The 17,716-nt window shown below is 48.9% G+C and overlaps 6 protein-coding genes and 1 non-coding gene across 7 annotated transcripts; 2 read left to right on the forward strand and 5 right to left on the reverse strand.

Moving 5' to 3' along the window:
* Positions 1–2,400: 2,400 nt before the first annotated feature.
* VC83_00599 lies at positions 2,401–2,472 on the reverse strand (the record flags this gene model as incomplete). The annotated part of the gene is made up of 1 exon: positions 2,401–2,472. It is a non-coding gene; the product is annotated as a tRNA-Gly (tRNA).
* Positions 2,473–4,691: 2,219 nt separating this feature from the next.
* Positions 4,692–6,470, reverse strand: VC83_00600 (uncharacterized protein; the record flags this gene model as incomplete). The annotated part of the gene is made up of 1 exon (XM_024464288.1): positions 4,692–6,470. The coding sequence occupies one exon, from the start codon at positions 6,468–6,470 to the stop codon at positions 4,692–4,694; it is 1,779 nt and encodes a 592-aa protein (XP_024328331.1).
* A 156-nt stretch (positions 6,471–6,626) lies between these two features.
* Positions 6,627–9,134, forward strand: VC83_00601 (uncharacterized protein). Its single transcript, XM_024464289.1, has one exon. It carries the CDS (start codon positions 6,795–6,797, stop codon positions 8,844–8,846), a length of 2,052 nt encoding a protein of 683 aa, XP_024328330.1. The 5' UTR covers positions 6,627–6,794; the 3' UTR covers positions 8,847–9,134.
* A 281-nt stretch (positions 9,135–9,415) lies between these two features.
* Positions 9,416–10,021, forward strand: VC83_00602 (uncharacterized protein; the record flags this gene model as incomplete). The annotated part of the gene is made up of 1 exon (XM_024464290.1): positions 9,416–10,021. One exon carries the CDS (start codon positions 9,416–9,418, stop codon positions 10,019–10,021), a length of 606 nt encoding a protein of 201 aa, XP_024328329.1.
* A 1,748-nt stretch (positions 10,022–11,769) lies between these two features.
* On the reverse strand, positions 11,770–13,459 carry VC83_00603 (uncharacterized protein). Its single transcript, XM_024464291.1, has 4 exons — positions 13,179–13,459; positions 13,039–13,120; positions 12,770–12,978; positions 11,770–12,714 (listed from the first exon to the last, which is right to left on the reverse strand). The coding sequence occupies exons 1-4, from the start codon at positions 13,360–13,362 to the stop codon at positions 11,888–11,890; spliced, it is 1,302 nt and encodes a 433-aa protein (XP_024328328.1). The 5' UTR covers positions 13,363–13,459; the 3' UTR covers positions 11,770–11,887.
* A 1,800-nt stretch (positions 13,460–15,259) lies between these two features.
* Positions 15,260–15,755, reverse strand: VC83_00604 (uncharacterized protein; the record flags this gene model as incomplete). The annotated part of the gene is made up of 2 exons (XM_024464292.1): positions 15,260–15,605; positions 15,664–15,755. The coding sequence occupies 2 exons, from the start codon at positions 15,753–15,755 to the stop codon at positions 15,260–15,262; spliced, it is 438 nt and encodes a 145-aa protein (XP_024328327.1).
* An 835-nt stretch (positions 15,756–16,590) lies between these two features.
* Positions 16,591–17,187, reverse strand: VC83_00605 (uncharacterized protein; the record flags this gene model as incomplete). Its single annotated transcript, XM_024464293.1, has 1 exon — positions 16,591–17,187. The coding sequence occupies one exon, from the start codon at positions 17,185–17,187 to the stop codon at positions 16,591–16,593; it is 597 nt and encodes a 198-aa protein (XP_024328326.1).
* Between the last annotated feature and the right edge of the window lie 529 nt (positions 17,188–17,716).

The following is a 17,716-nucleotide window of genomic DNA, read 5'->3' on the forward strand; positions in this document are numbered from 1 at the left end:
CACCATGCGTGTTCTCTCTCTTTTCTCCCGTGCTTCTTCTAAAAGTTGCTCCTTTACCTTCTTCTCATAAATCCTTTGCCGTGCATGTTCAACTGTAATAGCACCGCCTTTTTGAATAGATTTCCGACTTCTAACCTTCCGCTGTCGTTGCTCAGTCATAATAGTAGTAATTTGTACAAGCTCTGACTGGAACAGCTCAGCCTCTGTTAACTGAGTTTGGATTTCAGTATAAGAAGATGCCCACTTTTGCCGTGACGGTGAACTAAGGATCTTATCAAATGTTTGACTCCATGTTGAAAGATCATAACTTGCTTGAAATGCGCGTTGTGGTGTTTCTAAAACTTCTGGTTTTGCATATATAGCAACCTTCTCTTGAATCTTTTCATAGTTAGGTGGCCAAATACCTGCATCTCTAAAAGACTTGATACAGTTACCCTTTGTAAATGTCTGCTTACGGATAGTAGACAAGTCTCTAAAGAAAGATATAACATTATAATCTGTATCAAAATTCCGGATTGCTTGTTGAATTGCACGTCGGTGCCAATGTTTATATTGTGCAAACACAGTAACATCTAGCGGTTGTAGAATATGCGTAAGATGAGACGGAAACACATGTAAGTGTATATTGTGTTGATGTGCAAGTATTATAAACTCTGGAACTTCATGTGAGACATGAGAGTCCATTATTAACAATTTCGTTCTTATAGACGGTGTATGTTGAATAAAATGCTGTAGATATTCCATTGCAAGCTCAGAGTTTGTATATCCGGAATCGGATACTGCAACTTTCTCATCACCGTGTAGATTGTCATGGTACCAACTTTCCATGTGTAATTTTCCTTGTATAATAAGGAACGGTGGAAGTGCAATGCCAGCAGCTGAAATTGTCTCTATAACTGTAAGACTTTGTCTGTTCTCTGGAGCTTGTATATAAAGCTATAAATATTAGAATAATATAAAGTAAGATAAGTAGAAACAACTTACCTCCTTTACTGCAGATGGTACCAACACATGTTCACCGGTGCTCATTCCTACACGGAATCCAACTTCATCAAAGTTGTAGATATCACCTGCAGTAATATCTAGTTGATTACACACATCTTTAAATTCATAAAACCATTCTTTAATAGCTGATACTTCATGAGATGCAACCCGTGCTGCTTCAATTGGCCGGGTTTTTATTGTATGGAAGTTGTGTTGTTGTGTCTTAATCCATGTCTGGAACCACCGTTGTGATGGTGGTGCACGTGTTGGAGTTTCTGCTGCACGTAGTTGGCAGATGGCACTGAACACCATAGGCTTAGTTGCACCGTACCCATTTTTGTACGAGCGTTGGATGTATCTTTGTATAGCTGTAACTTGTACATCAGACAGTACTCTGTTCTGGCCTCCGCGTGGCACAGCGGTGCGTTGTGGTGATGCGCGTCGTTGTCGTAGTCGTATAGTCCGGAGCGTACTTGGGTTTACTCTGTACATCCGTGCTACTGTAGCACTCTTCTCTGTTGGGTTTTCATTTAAAAATTCAATGGCATTTAAAAGAGCTTCATTTTTATTTACTTCAACTACCGGCATAGTTGTGGTTGTAGTTGTGCTCGTTGTCGGTCATGTTCATGGTCGGTCGTGTCGCGTCGTGAGTCCGCTCCCGAAGTGTCCCACAATCGCTTTCGCGTCCCAGTTCGCTTTCGCCAACCGCCTCCAGGCGGTGGTTTGAGAACCAACGATTAATAGGGACAATTTATCAGGGCCACTCATATGTGGCGACAGGCATTGCTTCTTTGGTAGTAATCTGTCATCCCGGATAGGGCTCTCTATACACTATTAGCCTGGCTCTGTATGAAAATAATGATATTTTTACCTCTAAGCCTCTTGGGACGAGTCTGATTGTTGCCTTCAGTATCTGATACCGAGGTATGTGGCATGTTGTTGTCACACATAGTTCTCCCTTTTGAGACAGTCCAACGAATTTTGTCAGGAGTGTAGAATCTTAGCTACCTGTTCAGGATTTGGAAGGGCAATGTAGATTGTTGTATAATCGCGGTAAAACTCTATGAAATTGTTTAGAGAACTTATATGGCACGACAGTATTTAGGTAACCGGTCAACTGTTTTCGCATATGGGCAAGGAGCTGGACGCTCCGAACCAATTATTAGGCTTGAATCACGTGTCCCCATGTCTAGATCCAAATCAATTCTAGGCAACCGAGCGCTAAAGTGTCGCTGCTTTTCCCAGACTTCAGAAAGGAGAAATCAGGAAATGGTAAACCGGCATTAGGGGGCCCAAAGTCGAGCGGCATCGATGGATTAATACCACTAAACCACTGATGTTCGTTTATTTAGCGCATCCGCATTGCGGAGACAGGCAAAAAAAAATCTCAACCACTAGTAATGAGGTTGTACAGTAATGCATCAGCCGTGAATCGAACACGGGGCCCATCGATGGCAACGATGGATTTTACCACTAAACCACTGATGCCGCATTGTTGTTAGTCAATAGCGTATTGCCACATATGATGGGTTGGGCCCCGGCTGCTCGGCCCGCCATCATCTCTCGTACTCCTCCCGCCGCTTTTGCTATGCGCCATTTTTCTCGTTTTTGTCTATGTAAAAGCGGCTCCCTTTTTGGTTGGTCAAGCATGCCAGAGGTAGGCAACGCAACCAGGGTTCCCAGGAGCCAGAACATGGGTGGACGTTGGCATTGCAACATCTCAGACAGCTCGCCGAAAACTGCCTTCCCCCGATTGCAAACTGCTATTCGCACGAAGCGAGTAAAGAACCCATCCTCTGGATCGACTGCTGAGCCTTTCAAGGCCTGAAATCTTCTCCCATGGACGGACTGATGGCTTATTGTTGAGAGACGATGCTCTCAGGACAACAAAACACGACGTATCAACACAGGGGTACGTATTTTGGTGCAAAGGATCTGCACCAGGTAAATCCGGTTAGCGCCTAGTAGTGCAATTATAGGTGGTTGGCGGAACCATGCTGACTATCGCATTTATCACTCTTCCTGTCTTAAACAGGTATATAAAATATGCGCAATGGACAGGGGAGAATGTTGTGATTATTTGTTGGTACGCATAGAGCATAGAGCATAGAGCTTATATAACCTTACGAACACCTCCCTCGTATAGTTCGAGGGATGTTCCAAGGCCGCCCCTACCATTCTACCACAGTCTATTGAATATGTGCAAACTCGGGATATGTGTAGTATGTGGCTACAAATGCCGTACATTTGAATGTCCCGAAGCCATACTCTTTGATGCCAAATGCCCTGGCGTTGAAGTCGTCTGTAGATGCACGAAGGAAGCTGCCTCGGTAAGAAAATTAAAGAAAGCTAGCAAACAATTGCTAACTTGGTTAATAGTGGCAAAATTCAGGAGACTGCCTTCGCTGGCTGCTTTCAGATAAACACCTTCGCATATACAACAAACACAAGAAAATGAATGCACATGTATTCAATATATCAATACTCGCAGCTTTTAAGCTGATGAGATCGGAATCGGACAGAGGCGACAAGTTGTATTTGATGTGATACAGGGGGCTGAATATTGCCTGGCTTTATCTTTGAAAGATCCGGACCCTGGGGAGGCGGCTATCAGTGAAAAGGCCTGGGAGGAGAAAAGCATCGGAGAGAGGATACGGAGCGGACGGTATGGGGGTATATGGTAGTGTGTTCGGGGTTAGATACTGATTGTAAAGAGTGCCTGGTTATTGTCATAGTGGTGGGTGTTAAGTTCAAAAAGACCGTTCTCAATTCCTTGGGCACCTCATTCCAAGCGGCGCGTATGCAATCACATCTTCCTTACGAAGAGCTTCGGCTACTTGAGAGATATTTTCAGCACTACCGTATATCTGCCAGAGACGGAATGCAAACTCCCGAAATGTTTCGATGCCCATATTCTGCGGTGTGCGTTGGTGAAATGTGCTGAGTCCACTTGGCCAAGATGACAGACACGGAAACCAGGGTCTGCCTTCCGAGCAGTGCGCTTGACCCTTTTTGGGCTGAGAAACTCTGTACAAAGCTCCTCAGCCCAAAAAGGGTCAAGCGCTGCTTATATTGTTTGTCTTGATTATTTGCATATGGTAGGGCCATGTATGTGGAAGCCCACGGCTATGGGCGTAACTGCTCTATTTTGCTTCGTAATGGTCACTGTCGCTGGCGTTTTTCTAGACTCGGGTTCAAGGGGGGCTTGTGACGTGTACATGGGTAAGCTAACAGGCCATTTTGAGGACGCCCACTAAAAGGAGCGCAGATATTCTTTGGTCTATCTAATTTGTTCTCAATTGTGCTCCCTTTGCATCTGTGGTGGAGGAATGATGAACCACGGAAGACGGCATCAAGGCTATGTGTTGCCACATGGGGATGGTTGGAGATTCTGATACTTGTTTTTGAGAGGTGGGTTTGAATCTCCGCATATAGTAACCTTGTAAAAAGAGATACGTAACTTATGCTACTTGCAGCTTAACATACCAGCAGCCCAGCACCCAAGGCGATGAGCAAATCGACCACGGAGCAGCAAGATATAATGTTCTGTTTTAAATGACAAGCCCATTGTTCGTTCATTCTATCTTCAGTGTGCCAAACTGGTGGTATCTATGAGCCAAATATATGCTAAACTCCCAAAATATCAACCAACCGCGGTAGCCCTATTTTACACCTTCCCATTCATCCACTTGCGCTCTGACTCTACACTATCTCCTCGCCTTTTTCTTATCCGGCTCCTCCGCCTCATCATCACTCAATTCGGCATACATAGTTTTTGGCTGCGTTTGCTTCCATGCGTTCGTAAATAAGGGGTCCTTCTCAGCTAGTTCCGCATATTTCAGTAATGCCTCTCTCGGGTCCTCATCCCTCATACTGCTCAGTGGGATAGTCGAGTTGATATGAGCTTCGTCTGGCTGACTCTTCATGAACGGCGTGACAGCAGGCTTCATCGGTCGTCGAGGGTCCCTGCTCTTCCCGCTCGCTGTCAAACCAATGGTGGGATGGCGCGCAGCGAACGAGGACGCTGCTGGACCGCTCTGAAGGATTCCGCTGGGGCTAATGATGGTATCGCCTGAAATGCCAGCGGATTGATCTGTGGTAAAGTTGGGGTCATCATCGACATGACGCTTTTTGGGGGCTCGTGACATGACATCCTTCGCACCGCGGAAGGACGTATTGGGGTTGTAGAGGACGTGTACTTCGGCATTGGCTGAGGAGGTAACGATCTGGTTCAGCTTCTCGTGCCATAGAGCGGAGATGAGACAGGAGCCGGGAGTGACGGGTGTGACGAGTTCGGGTTTGAGATTTCCGGAGTTTAGGATATAGAGGTGGCCGGAGCTGGAGCCGGTGATGATGTTGGCTCCAGTGGGTGAGTATTTGATGGTTGATAGAGAGTATACATCCGAAGTTGACGGGTGAGCAACTTCTAACACTGGAGTCTTGAATTTCCTAGTGTCCCACAACTTGATCAAGTCATCACCGCCTCGCGTGACAATCATACGCCCGTCCGGGCTAATATCGACGCCGCCCGTTCTCGTATTAGGCTTATGGGCGCCACGGATCTCTCCAGCTGGTCGCGCATGAGGTCCATTGCCACTCCACATCACCAGACTCCCATCCAGAGCTGTTGCCACCAGGATATTGTTTCCGCCTTGCTTGGGGCTTCCCCACACGACACCCGTCATTTTGGTCCTTCCTCCAGACCCAGCTGTTCGATCTTTGTGAACTAAAACCTCTTTATGTGCCCTCTTATGATTTATATCCCATATGCGAATCGTACTATCCGTCCCCGCCGTGGCAATAATATTGGGGTCGGTAGGGCTCCAAGTCCCAGTAGTGATCGACGAGACATGGCCTTTCGTGTTGTTCATATCTCTAATATACATATCGCCTTTCACAAACTCTGCCAATATCTCGCCATCTCTACTCAAGAGCTTAGCCTGGGGATGCTCCGATATGCAAAGGAATTGGCTGCCAGAGTGGGGACTGAATTCGATGTGGTTGATAGGATGGGATTCGGTGTTATCTGACGGCTTCCCAGCGCTGGGATCCACGCTTTTGAATGCCCGGAGAGTTGTAGGAGTCATTGCTGCAAAATCGTGAAGTTTTACTGTGCAGTCGGTAGACCCGCTGACGAAACGAGAGCCAGAGGGATCGAGGGATATGGTAGTAACGGCGCGGTCGTGAGTTTTGAGCACCAGCTCGTGGGAGACTGGGAACTCGTCGTCGTCATCCTCATCGTCTTCTGAGTCGGAATCATCGTCTGAGTTATCCTGTTTCACAGTTGCCTCATGCTTCTTGTACTTGCTGTCTTCGATTTGACCCGCCGGTCTCGTTGGTTCGACGTTTCTTTTTGTCCTGTCGATTTGCGCCGCAACGTCTGCTTCCTTGGTTTTCTTTCCAAATGAGGTTGGAAGAAAGGCCCGCATGGGGTCGTCAGCCACCAATTTTGGGCCCTCAACCTCATATTCATCGCTGTCACTCATTTTGTCGATTTGGTGCAAAGCGTGGCGGTATTTTGTCGCGACGCGGGTTGATGGGGCAATATAATTCCACGCGGCGATTAGCACAGCGATGACGAGGGAGGGACGGAAGGATGGGCGGTGCTAGTCTTTCGTGTTACCCTTCCCAACTTAGGCAGCTTCCTCTTGCAACTGGTGTTACAGATTCAACGTCAGATTCATGTACTCATCGCAATGACTTATAATCGATTATTTCAATCGTTCTGATGATTTAGAACACCCATGCGCTTGACCTACAAACCTCTGGCCAATACGTCTTAGAGGCGGATCCTTCGGGACAAGCCCGCGATGTTCATTTCTAATCCAGATGTCGCAGCCATCACCGCCACTGTTACTCCGTTCTTGAATCGAGATGCTGTCCTACATCACATCGCATCTAGGAGTTTCTTCTCGGATGGCGAGGGCGATACTCCGATACAGCGCTGGTCGTCTCTGATCGGGATTATTAGTTCGATCGTGGGGAATATACTTATCAGCTTCGCCCTCAATATCCAAAGATACGCGCACATACGAATACACAAGGAAGCGGAAGAGAAGAAGCGTCAGCACAGACAGGTTAGCGATCGTTATGGAACAGCAGATGGTTCCTGGGCAGGTCGCAACGGACATGAAGAGACGGAACGACTGAGAGGCTCATTCGACTCCCCGAAGTCAGGGTCCGAGTCCGGCGGCGATAGCAACGACAATGTCGAGCAGCAATCATATTTGAAGTCGCCATACTGGTGGGTTGGGATTGTACTTATGACAATTGGAGAAACCGGAAATTTCTTGGCCTATGGATTTGCACCGGCTTCTATCGTGTCGCCGCTCGGGGTGGTTGCGCTCATCTCGAACTGTGTTATTGCACCTATATTGCTCAAGGAAGAATTCAGGCTCCGGGACTTCTGGGGAATCGTGGTTTCTGTGCTTGGGGCAGTTACGGTTGTTCTAAGCGCTGAACAAGAAGAGAAGAAACTTGGTCCTCACGAGGTTATCGGTGCCATCACGACGATGGAGTTTGAGATTTACATGGCTGTGACTATCGGAGTCATGTTCATGCTTGCGTGGGCATCACCAAAATATGGAAACAAAACTATCCTGATTGATCTCGGGCTCGTCGCCTTGTTTGGCGCATACACGGTATTATCGACAAAGGGTGTTTCCTCAATGCTCTCGACCTCATTCTGGGATGCGTTCACCAACCCAATTACATACGCCCTAGCCGTTGTATTGATTGGTACTGCGGTGATGCAAATCAAATATATTAACCGCGCTCTCCAACGCTTCGATTCTACTCAAGTCATTCCAGTCCAATTCGTGTTGTTTACAATTTCGGTGATCATCGGCTCAGCGGTTCTGTACCGAGATTTCGAATCCACCAGCCCTGGACGGGCTGTAAAATTTGTTGGCGGCTGCCTTCTAACCTTCTTTGGAGTTTTTCTCATCACTTCTGGCAGAGTCATCCACGACGACTTGAGTTCCGATATCAACTCCGAGGATGAGGCAGAGAGCATTTCCCTTGCCAACCATGATGATCGACGGGCGAGCTATTATAACGAGAGCACCCAAAGGGCATCCATGAGTCGGGCGCGCCCATCTCATGAACTTCTCATTAACGGCGAGGCTGTTGAGTCTGATGATGGTTTCCCAGCGGACGACATTTCGCGGCGTTCCTCTCGCATCTCTTACGCACACCGCTCTCGTCCAATGAGCTCTAGTTATTATACTACTTCTCAGACCCTAGTGCCCGGCTCAGCACCGGCCGCACATCCACTGGACAGTGCTTCCCTCGCCGCTCTTCCGTCTACCTCTGAAGCCCCTCCCGACAGGCCTGTGCGCCCCCCAATTACTCGGCTCATATCGCAAAATGAATTTGGACAGCCACGATCTGATACTGCGGTCCTGCGCCCCATGACCCCTGCACGTCACTCGACCGGCAAGCCTATGATTTCAGGACCGTTCATCTCTCCCCTCTCGTCTTCGGTCGTGGCAGATACGGTTCGCCGCAGTACCGATATGTACGGTAGTAGGCGCCGGCCACGTCTTGACCTCCAGCAGACGCGGAGTAGAGAAAGGCGAGATAGCATGGAGGGGTTGTTGACCAGTGAACAGAATAGCTCGACTAAGGCTTCACGGGTGGTCGATCGCCACTCATATGCTGAGGATGGGGACTTTGGTAATGGCAGGAGAAGCCTGGAAATACCTTTCGAAGAGAGCGGTGGAAGCGGGAGAAGGAGAGCGCAGAGCTTAGGGCAGAGATTGGGTGGATTCTTGCGCAGTCTGGGAGGAACAGCACCCACCACACCCGAAGTAGAACAGGAGGCTGAAGACCTCGAACGGTTGGCTCGCGAGCAAGATTAAAGCCCTCAAAATTTGGTCTGGCCGCGCTGAGGCACGATGCGGCCTCTGTTACTTTTCAATTATGCGACATAGCGGGCGAATAGTATTTATTCAGCATTTTAGTCTTTAGTTTCCATTAGAGGAGTTTTTGATGTAAGATGATTTATGAAAGGGGTAGGATTTGCTTGAGCCTGCGAAGTTCGGAACGGACGTGTTTAGCCAACTATATAGTACGAATAATGCAAACAATGGGTTACATATTGGCCACGTATTAAACAGCTTTCTTAAAACAAATATTCCCTGTTGGCCTCGTAAATAACTGAAGTCGCCATGGGTAGATCGACAGGGGGGCTGAATGATCAATCCAGTTATCACGTGATATCGAAATGTTTGCTTTGAGTGCAAACAAGGCCTGGAGTTATAACTATTATCTGTCCTTGAAGTGATGAGACCACCAACTACACAGCTTGAGAATTCACAATACGCCCACAAAGTTACACCAAAATAAACCGTCTACGTTTATCTTACCGATTCTCAACTATACAAACTAGCGGCGAAATTTCCCTACCCAAACAATACCACTCAGCACAATGGAAGACACCGAGTCCTTCACGCTCCTCCCCATCCACTTGGACCCCAAAAGCAAAGCCCTCTCCACGACCTCAAACTCCAAGCGCCTTCGCGACGAACTCGAATCCCTCAACGCCCTGCACACCGCCTTCCTCTCCCTCGAGACGCCCGCCCCGCTCCCCCCCGTCCCCGTCAACCCCAAGCGCAGCGCGCAGATCACCAAGCTCCGCGAGAGCGCCAATGCTGCATACCGCTCTGCGAACTACCCATCCGCGATACAGCTGTATACCCTCGGGCTAGATATGGCGCTGAAGCGGCCGCGGTGGGAGCCCTCGGGACTCGTGCGCGATGAGGTCGCGGGGCTGTTGGCGAATAGGGCGCAGGCGCATATGGCGCTGCGCAGCTGGCCGGAGGGATGGAAAGATGCGGAGGCCAGTGTGGAGGCGAAGAAGGTGGGGAATGCAAAGGCGTGGTGGAGGGGAGGGAGATGTCTGGCGGAGATGAGCAGGTGGGAGGAGGCTAAGGAGTGGGTTGGAAGGGGGTTGGAGGTTGAGGGGAACGAGGCGGAATTAGTTGGGCTGCTGAAGGAGATTGAGGGGAGGGTCGTGGGAACGTTGAATCCATAGGGGGTTGTTGTTACGTTGTTCGTCGAGGGAGTTCGGCGTTGAAGGACATTGTTGGATGGATAGTGGTCTTGACTGCGATTTTGAGCGAGAGTGTACAGCACATAGAGTGGGAGCCAAGGAAAAAGAATTCTAACACGGCACATTGGCCGAGGAAACATCAGCATCACTCATCCCCGATTTCCATCCTTGTTTGTCGCTCAACTCCGGTCTTTCTTCTCAATGTCGCCCGCGTATATAGCTGACACACTCCCGCCAATCCAAGTCTACACGTGACCACACTTATCTACATGCAGCCAGGCAACAATTCCAGGGCTACTGACCCATGACCCCTTGCTCAGCCTTAGGAGAAAGACGAAGTAATCGCCGTTCTGACGCATATCAAGTTCTGAGGGAGAAGGCAGTGAAGAGTATATATATGTTGCCGCCCCGGCGAGGCCTAGTGTCGTTTACATGATTTATCACATATGCGACAGACTTCAAATAATAAGCCAAATCAATCCAACACCAAGCACTCAAATCAATATACTCAAGAGCAAAGTTCACAGATCAAAGCCAAATATCCAGCACCTGCGGCCATATCACACAACAACCAACCATGCTAGGCATCTTCACGGCTCTCTTCAGCGAGGCCATGGACCTCTGGGAGGCCTTCCTATATGGGATCGGCAGCCAGCTTTCATGTGATTGAAGCTGCCCCATGGGATACTATAGGGCACGGATATGTGCATATGCACAATTCTGCAAGCAGATGGACAGCAGGTGATGCAGGCGGGGCGAGGGCAACCAGTATTGAATCGACCGGGAAGGAGTGATCACGGTAATGGAAAGGGCGGGTGGTGGTATATAGGGTCCCCACCACGTGTGCTTATTAGGGCCGACTGTAACTTGCATATATGGAAGCGGATGACGGCGTTTTGGGGTGGTAGATTCCGAGTTGATTCATGGACTGGAGGATGAAAATGCGGACGGCGTTTGAGTTGGGTATGGGTGGGCAAAATAGCGTTTTGTTGCTGTATGGTTCATGTTTAAGACGAGTGTGTCAGTCCCTATATTTCAGTGTACCAAGACATGTACAAACTACAATACGTTTTGAGGGCCGACCTTTATTTCCAGTGGGGCAAGAATCCGGAGGCGTGATGGAGTTGGTTACTCAGTTCTTTCAACAAATGATGGATCTGTCTTCAGATATTGCCCCGTAGCCATTCAGACCTTCTCAATAGCATGCCTCTAGATACCTAACAGTTTGGCTTCTTGTGCCTCCCCATCTTCCTTCGATATTTCTCGGGTCGTTGAAGCAATATCAGCATTTCTTACTGTAAAGCGCTCGGTGTGGGCTAAATGAACTAATTTTTCACAACTTATAGTTAAACCTCAAGTGCCACTCTACCTCCTTCCCTCTGAAAATAAAACTGATCTTCAAAAAAAATACTCTCATTGTCCACCTCTATCACGACAGCTTTGATTTTCAAGCTGTACTCATATACGGTGAGTGCTTTTCTAATCTCTGCACAATGAACGCCTCGTTATTTACCCCCCTGAACAAGACCTTAACCTCAATAACAATCCTTTCATTGCCTACCTTCAGTGGAGCTTATGCAAGCTACTACTTTATTTATTTCATTTGAGCAGCCAATAATAGCAACGAATACAACTAACTGCCTGGAAATAGACAGTTGGTCATATTGTCTGTTGTAGTTACAGCTAAACTTTAATATAATGATATGTTCGGGACCACCTGGATCCCTTGACTCGCTTTTTTACTATAGTATACCTTCAGTTAGGGGCAACAGCCGGTAGACTCCTGTCCTGACTTTTGTGCTGCCCCACGAAAGACCCCCCTCAAAGACTCAAAAAGTCTTGATGTGGCTATTTCCACACAGGAAGAAAGATGAAGACTAAGGTCATCGCCGTCGCAAACATAGTGCCAACAACCACGCTCTGAAACACAATCCGGTGTTGAAGGTCACGAAGTGCGAGGTCTTTAATACGCACTTTGTTCTCGAAAGGAGACAACCTCTTATACATATTGATGAGACTTGACATATTCGAATCTGCGCTGCTACTGGCTTGTTGCTGTTGTTTGGTAACCTGCTTCTCCCACGGGAGGTGATTCCGACGACTAAGAAGCAGCATAAAGAAGCATGAGCCGCGAAGGCCAGAGAGCAACAGACCCATGCCGAACCACCACATCGGCCACGAGAAGAGCACCTCCCACCGTGCGTGTGCATTTTGGTGTGGATAGTATGCGCGCATTAAGACCAGAATATAGCCGGCCAAGGTGAGTAATGCCCCAAAAGTAGTGGCAGCGCACACTGTCTCAAAGGTCCCATTGCTAACGCCAATACGCACGAAGTTCCTGTGGGAACAGTTCTTTAGTAGTTGATAGCAGTGCTCGGCGATTGGCCTAAAACGAGCCGGCCCGTCATCGTGCTCGAGGGCAAGCAAAACAGCGTTTCTCATCCCGGGGGGGATGTTCAACTCTTTCTCGGAGCCAGGCATGAGAAATAGGTCGACGACTTTTGGCAGATCGGCACGCGTCAATGCGGAACGTGGGGATTTGGAATTCCTGCATACACCGAAGCTACAGGACCCCATGAAAGTCTTCATGAGTGAGCGAGACTTTTCCGACTTCGAAGAACATTTACTAGTCTGATCAATGAAGGCGGCAATCTTAGCCGTGATATCATCTGACCCTATACAGTGTCAGTAAAGGTTCGGAGGGTATGCAAGGGGGTACCAGGGGCCTACCAGATCCAAGTGCAACGTCACATTCTATGTCTAAGTCAAAGACATTACTGTGAGACTCTGTAAATTTGCATTCATTCTCAGTCAGTGTATGGTGAGATGAAGTGGTGTTCTTCGAAACCTGCGATCCCCTATCCGACAAGACTGACGACGGGATGGTTGGGAGTGCTTCATCAGGACATGCAACATAGGTGGCCTGGTACTGAATGAACCTGTTCTCCTGTCAGATTCAACGTGTCACATAAGCTTGGCAACCTGGTGGTGTAACCTACCACATGTAAAACTCGAGGTTTTCGGGAGAATGCTCGACATGCTTGAGGTACCTGTAAAAATCACTGAGCGACATTGGACTGCCTACAGGATTGAAGCAGTTGGTTAGATGCAAACGATGGGAGGCAGAAGAATAACTCACAAGTCCAGTTTTGTAGGAGTTGGTCGAGGCCTAGGCGACTAGGCACTTCTATGCTGCCACGTCTAAGAGTGCTCTCACGCTTTCCATCTCGAACAGCTGCGGAAAATTCCCGGATATCTTGATAGGAAGGCTTCCTGTACCATTGAATCCAATTTTGGATTTGATTTAAAGTTGGAAGCGTCATCTTCGGTAGCAGCACCGCCGACCGGGAAGACCGTGAGAATGGCTGCAGAGTCGGTCGTTCAGGCCGTATTAGGCGGTTTGGCTTGGACACATTGAGGTTTGAAGTTTGAAGAAGTTGGTTACGAGGAAGTGGAAGGGAGCGCGTTATTATTAGTATTGGATGGGCCGCTTTTACACTGAGGGTTATCGTGCCGAGGTGTCTCTAACAGCGGCGCTGTGAGCTTGGAGAAAAGGGGGGGAAAGGTGGGGGGGGAGGTAGGCTACGCAGAGGCTTTCTATTGTACGCATCACTTCTCTCGTACCACTGGATAAGCTCTCTCGCATTGGTTACAATGTCTACTTCCAGCACCAAGACAAGCCAACACATCCATGATTCTTGTGCTCGGGTGTTCACAGTGCATGTGTCCAAAGCATGTCTACCATGCGTCCTTGCCAACGCCTCTGACGAAGGGGGAGCTTCTGTAGGATTAGAACCACATGGTCTACTGCGTCAATGCTCTCCGATGCCTTGCTGACGACATGCATATTGCAGGAAACAGACGGTTTTCTACCTCTTGTAGGTTGCAGCTCCTTGGGTGCTCACAGCGGGAAGCAAGGAAGCGCAGGTGCGGAAATCAAGCCCCCGGCTTTGGGGGACAATACTGTGCGATCCATGCGGATCACCACCGAATGTGATAAGAGTCTTCATGCTTTTCGGTGACTCAGATACGTAGTCATCTACTGATCTGACACAAATATTGCAACACGTACCAGTAAGAATTCTGATTTGCTGTGCTGTGCAGAGCACGGTAGCACAATCACATCAGTCAGCCCATGTCGTGCATGGCTCACCTGCGACTGAGCTATGACCCTGATCTGCGTCTACCCGTGCCCCATCTGTGCGCATTGGCTGAAGGCGGGCTGGCTAGCAGTCGATCGGATGCTGTGGACCCCTCTTAATGGACCCTTAGCCAAGTTAGTTAATCGCGGACACCTCATCTGCCTTAGTTTTAGGAGCAAAGGGATCGCGCTTCCATCGATATGCCAGTATTCGAGTACTACACGAGCAGCGTATTCAAGGATGTGGAGCCGAAAGGAGTATGAAATGGCTCAGGTAGCCGGGATGCTTCCCATTTCCTGCTAAGCATACTGCCAAGTGAAAAGGCGGCATATTGTTAATAAACGGCCTGGGCACAACCGCCGCCCCATCGCATGGTTTCCACAATGCCCCGACATTTCTTGTTTACTACATATTCATCAATGATACTAGTTGCATTACACTTCTCTAACTCAGATACTAGTGTAATCAAGAAAGGTGCGCTTCTATCATATGACTTTGTGTGATCAACCTGGCCGAAACAACACAGCCGCCTGTTGCACTGCCCCCCACCATGACGATTTTTCTAGCCAACTGAAGGGAGTAAGCAGCCCGCCAGTCCGCCTTGTGCGTTTGTGAAGTGCTCTCAGAATCTACCACAAGAACGTACGTCATTCAGAAGCAAGGTGGAGAGACCTCGCTCGAAAAGTTGCGGTGTAAATCTACCCTCGGCGGCGAGGACAAATCCTGGCAGCAAAAATCCTTGCAGCAGGACTTTGTTTTACTATTGTATGCAAATAGAGCATGAATTATGTGTGATGTTTTCAATTAGAGTCTATATCCACGATACCAATAACTATATTCCCCGTGCTGCCCTGTGACCTGTGTCTATTCTAATTCCATCTCAGCGCGCCATATAAAAAGCACACCCAAAGTTGACGATTGCATCCCGCCCAATCCATATCTCCATGCATTGCCCAGCGCACAATCTTCAAACAGGTGTATCCTTCAATTGCAAATGCCCCCCATCCTTGCAAAACGTCAGAAAAAAACATGCTGAAAATAAAAACCTCCCGCAAGACAGCGGATCGAAACCAGGGAATTAGAAGCGAGCGAATCTAACGCGCCTTCTCGGCGGAAGAGACGGGGACCTCCATGGGTCTCGGCGGCAGAGGTAGTACTCCTCCTCCTCGTATGATCGTAGCACGCCGTTGCGTCTCCATGCGCCTGTGCCGGTGGTGAGGCGGATGGTGTAGTAGTCGTCCCCGCAGCAGCATGGCGAGCAGTTCCATCTGGCTCTGACGCAGATGCCGTACATGATTTCTGGGTGTTTGGTGGAGTGTTTGAAAGGTGGTTTAAGGTGCTGTGGCACTGGTTGTAGAGCCGAAGGCTCGAGGTGGTTGAGGCGGTTGGTAGATTTGATTTGTAGTATTGTAGTAGCGAAGTAGCTGAGTGATTTGGATCAAGAAACTCATTTCTGTATGGGGGACCCTTTTCCTTATATACTCCTTCTCTATGGCCCCTGCAGCCTGCACGTCACAATGATCTCCGCATCGTGCAGTGCGCCGGGCCGCTCGTGCGGCCACCACATGCGCCATGGCCGCAACCCAAACGAATCACTGCCACTCTCACATGATTGCAAAGTCGATCGCCAGGCTGGGTGCAAACCACAAAAAGGAGTCTTCTGATTTGCTGAAGATGTAAATGATGTAGTTGCCGTTGGGGGTTCTCGGTGAGCGGGCCTCGTGATGAGGTTGGAAAGTTGGATATCAAGGCAGCGGTTGTTGGACACATATAAAATGAGGATGCCTTGGAAAACGACAGTGAGTCAAAAGCATGCTATGGAAGAAATAGGAAGTCTGTGTTGGTAGGCTTCATAAGGGTTTGCGGCTCGAGAGTTGGTGACCGGGCGGCTGCGCCTCGTCCATAACGCAACTTGGCCGGCCTAAGTCGGCCATTTTTTTAAAACCAAGGAAATCAGAGCGTGATTTTCAAATCGGCCTCTATGGCGTGCAACTGCGCCATAGGCAATGAAAAATGGCGGTGTTGGTGTGGAAAACAAGGTTATTGTCATATTTTCTTCGCCGATCTGAGGTGATAGCAGATGCAGCTGTGCATACATATCGTATGTCTACTTAATTAAGCTTTGCAGGCGAATTAATGCACGAGCATTGGATATTCTGGCATGTCTCTATCTCACTAGTATCCGTGCCCTCTCTTCTGATGGTAGGGGCCCTTTCCGAGGAAATAATCGTAAGCACTCAGCAAAAATACCATCAGTTTCTAACAAGCAATGCCACAAATGCATTATCATTTCATTTTTACCAGCGATCCCAAAAGCAAATTACTTCTCGAACGCACTATCAAACTAAAAAGGAGCCCCTTCAGTTCTTCATTTCAAATATTTCTCATAGGATAGCTCCCCCAGCTGCATTAACCATGAATCTCCCATCCTTCCAGAAAACCCAGGAATAAAACAATATCGCGCAGCATATTCCCCGAAAACGAGTGATCAAGCCCCGTATACTCGTTCCAGCGCGCATCTATGCCCACATGCTCCAGAAACTGCGCCGCGAGCCGCCCAAGTTCACACCGCACCGTTGCATCATCAACGCCATGGCCGAGGAACATCGGGAATTGCTGGAACGGCACAGCAGCGGAGTTGGCGCCGGTGATTCCAAGTTTGTTTCTTAACCAATCCGCAATCCGCTGTAATTTGGCTGCTTCCGCTTGTGGGGTCTTGTCGTTATCAACTGCTTTCCCATCTTCGCGATCACCGACTTCGCCATTCCCATTCTCTTGACGTTCATCGTCGCCCCTATCCAGCATCTGCTTCCTAAATGGTAGCCACCCACACATCCCCACAGCAGCTCCAAGCGGTTCTCCCTGCCACGTCAAAAGCGATATGATAGACGCCGCGCATCCCTGACTCAAGCCCATCAAAACCACATTCTTAGCGCCTACGACATCGATTTCCGCCTGCAAAAGGGAGTGGACGAAAGAAGACGTCTCCGCGAGTCCCTCTATCATAAGCTCTTCCTTGGCCTCGGGATATATGAGAGGCGACCATTTGTCGAACCATTGGTGGGTTAATTGTCCATAGGCTGTTGCTCTACCGGGACAGGCGGTGGGGAAAATGAATTTGGCATGGGGGAAACAGGTTCGGATGCTGAGTAGGCCGACATCCCAGGTCTTTTGTGGGGGAGATGGGGTGGTCTAGGAAGCTGGCCGCGAAGCTCTCGCGGGTTCCGCCTCGGCCGTGGAGGACGATGAAGGTTTGTTTGTGTTCCTTTACGGGTCGACAACGAAGGGCTCGTAGAATTCAGAGGTACGCTTGCGGTCATACTCGTCGTCGAGATTTTCTGGTTCCATCGTAAGGTCCTGCTCTTGGTCCATCACATGGGACTAGGCTTGGACGTTGAGCAAGAGTCGTTTTAAGTGAGGGGGGGTAGACCGATGTTCGGTTGGTGCCTGAAGATCCCCCGTCCAAAATCCAACAAACGCTCTTTGCGCTCGTATTACAAAACTGTCCAGTAATAACAAGGCTCAGACTGTTCCT

The sequence above is a fragment of the Pseudogymnoascus destructans genome (genome assembly GCF_001641265.1).
Source record: "Pseudogymnoascus destructans isolate 20631-21 unplaced genomic scaffold scaffold_1, whole genome shotgun sequence".
Taxonomy (NCBI): domain Eukaryota; kingdom Fungi; phylum Ascomycota; class Leotiomycetes; order Thelebolales; family Thelebolaceae; genus Pseudogymnoascus; species Pseudogymnoascus destructans.

What these genes read in the sequence shown, in the direction of transcription:
- VC83_00603 (XM_024464291.1), bottom strand. Translation starts at nt 13,362, where the DNA reads ATGACGCTTCCAACTTTAAATCAAATCCAAAATTGGATTCAATGGTAC. An exon ending in ACTCCTACAAAACTGGACTT is followed by an intron (nt 13,121 to 13,178) that starts GTGAGTTATTCT and finishes TCAATCCTGTAG; the next exon opens with GCAGTCCAATGTCGCTCAGT. An exon ending in AACCTCGAGTTTTACATGTG is followed by an intron (nt 12,979 to 13,038) that starts GTAGGTTACACC and finishes ACAGGAGAACAG; the next exon opens with GTTCATTCAGTACCAGGCCA.
- VC83_00601 (XM_024464289.1), top strand. Translation starts at nt 6,795, where the DNA reads ATGTTCATTTCTAATCCAGATGTCGCAGCCATCACCGCCACTGTTACT.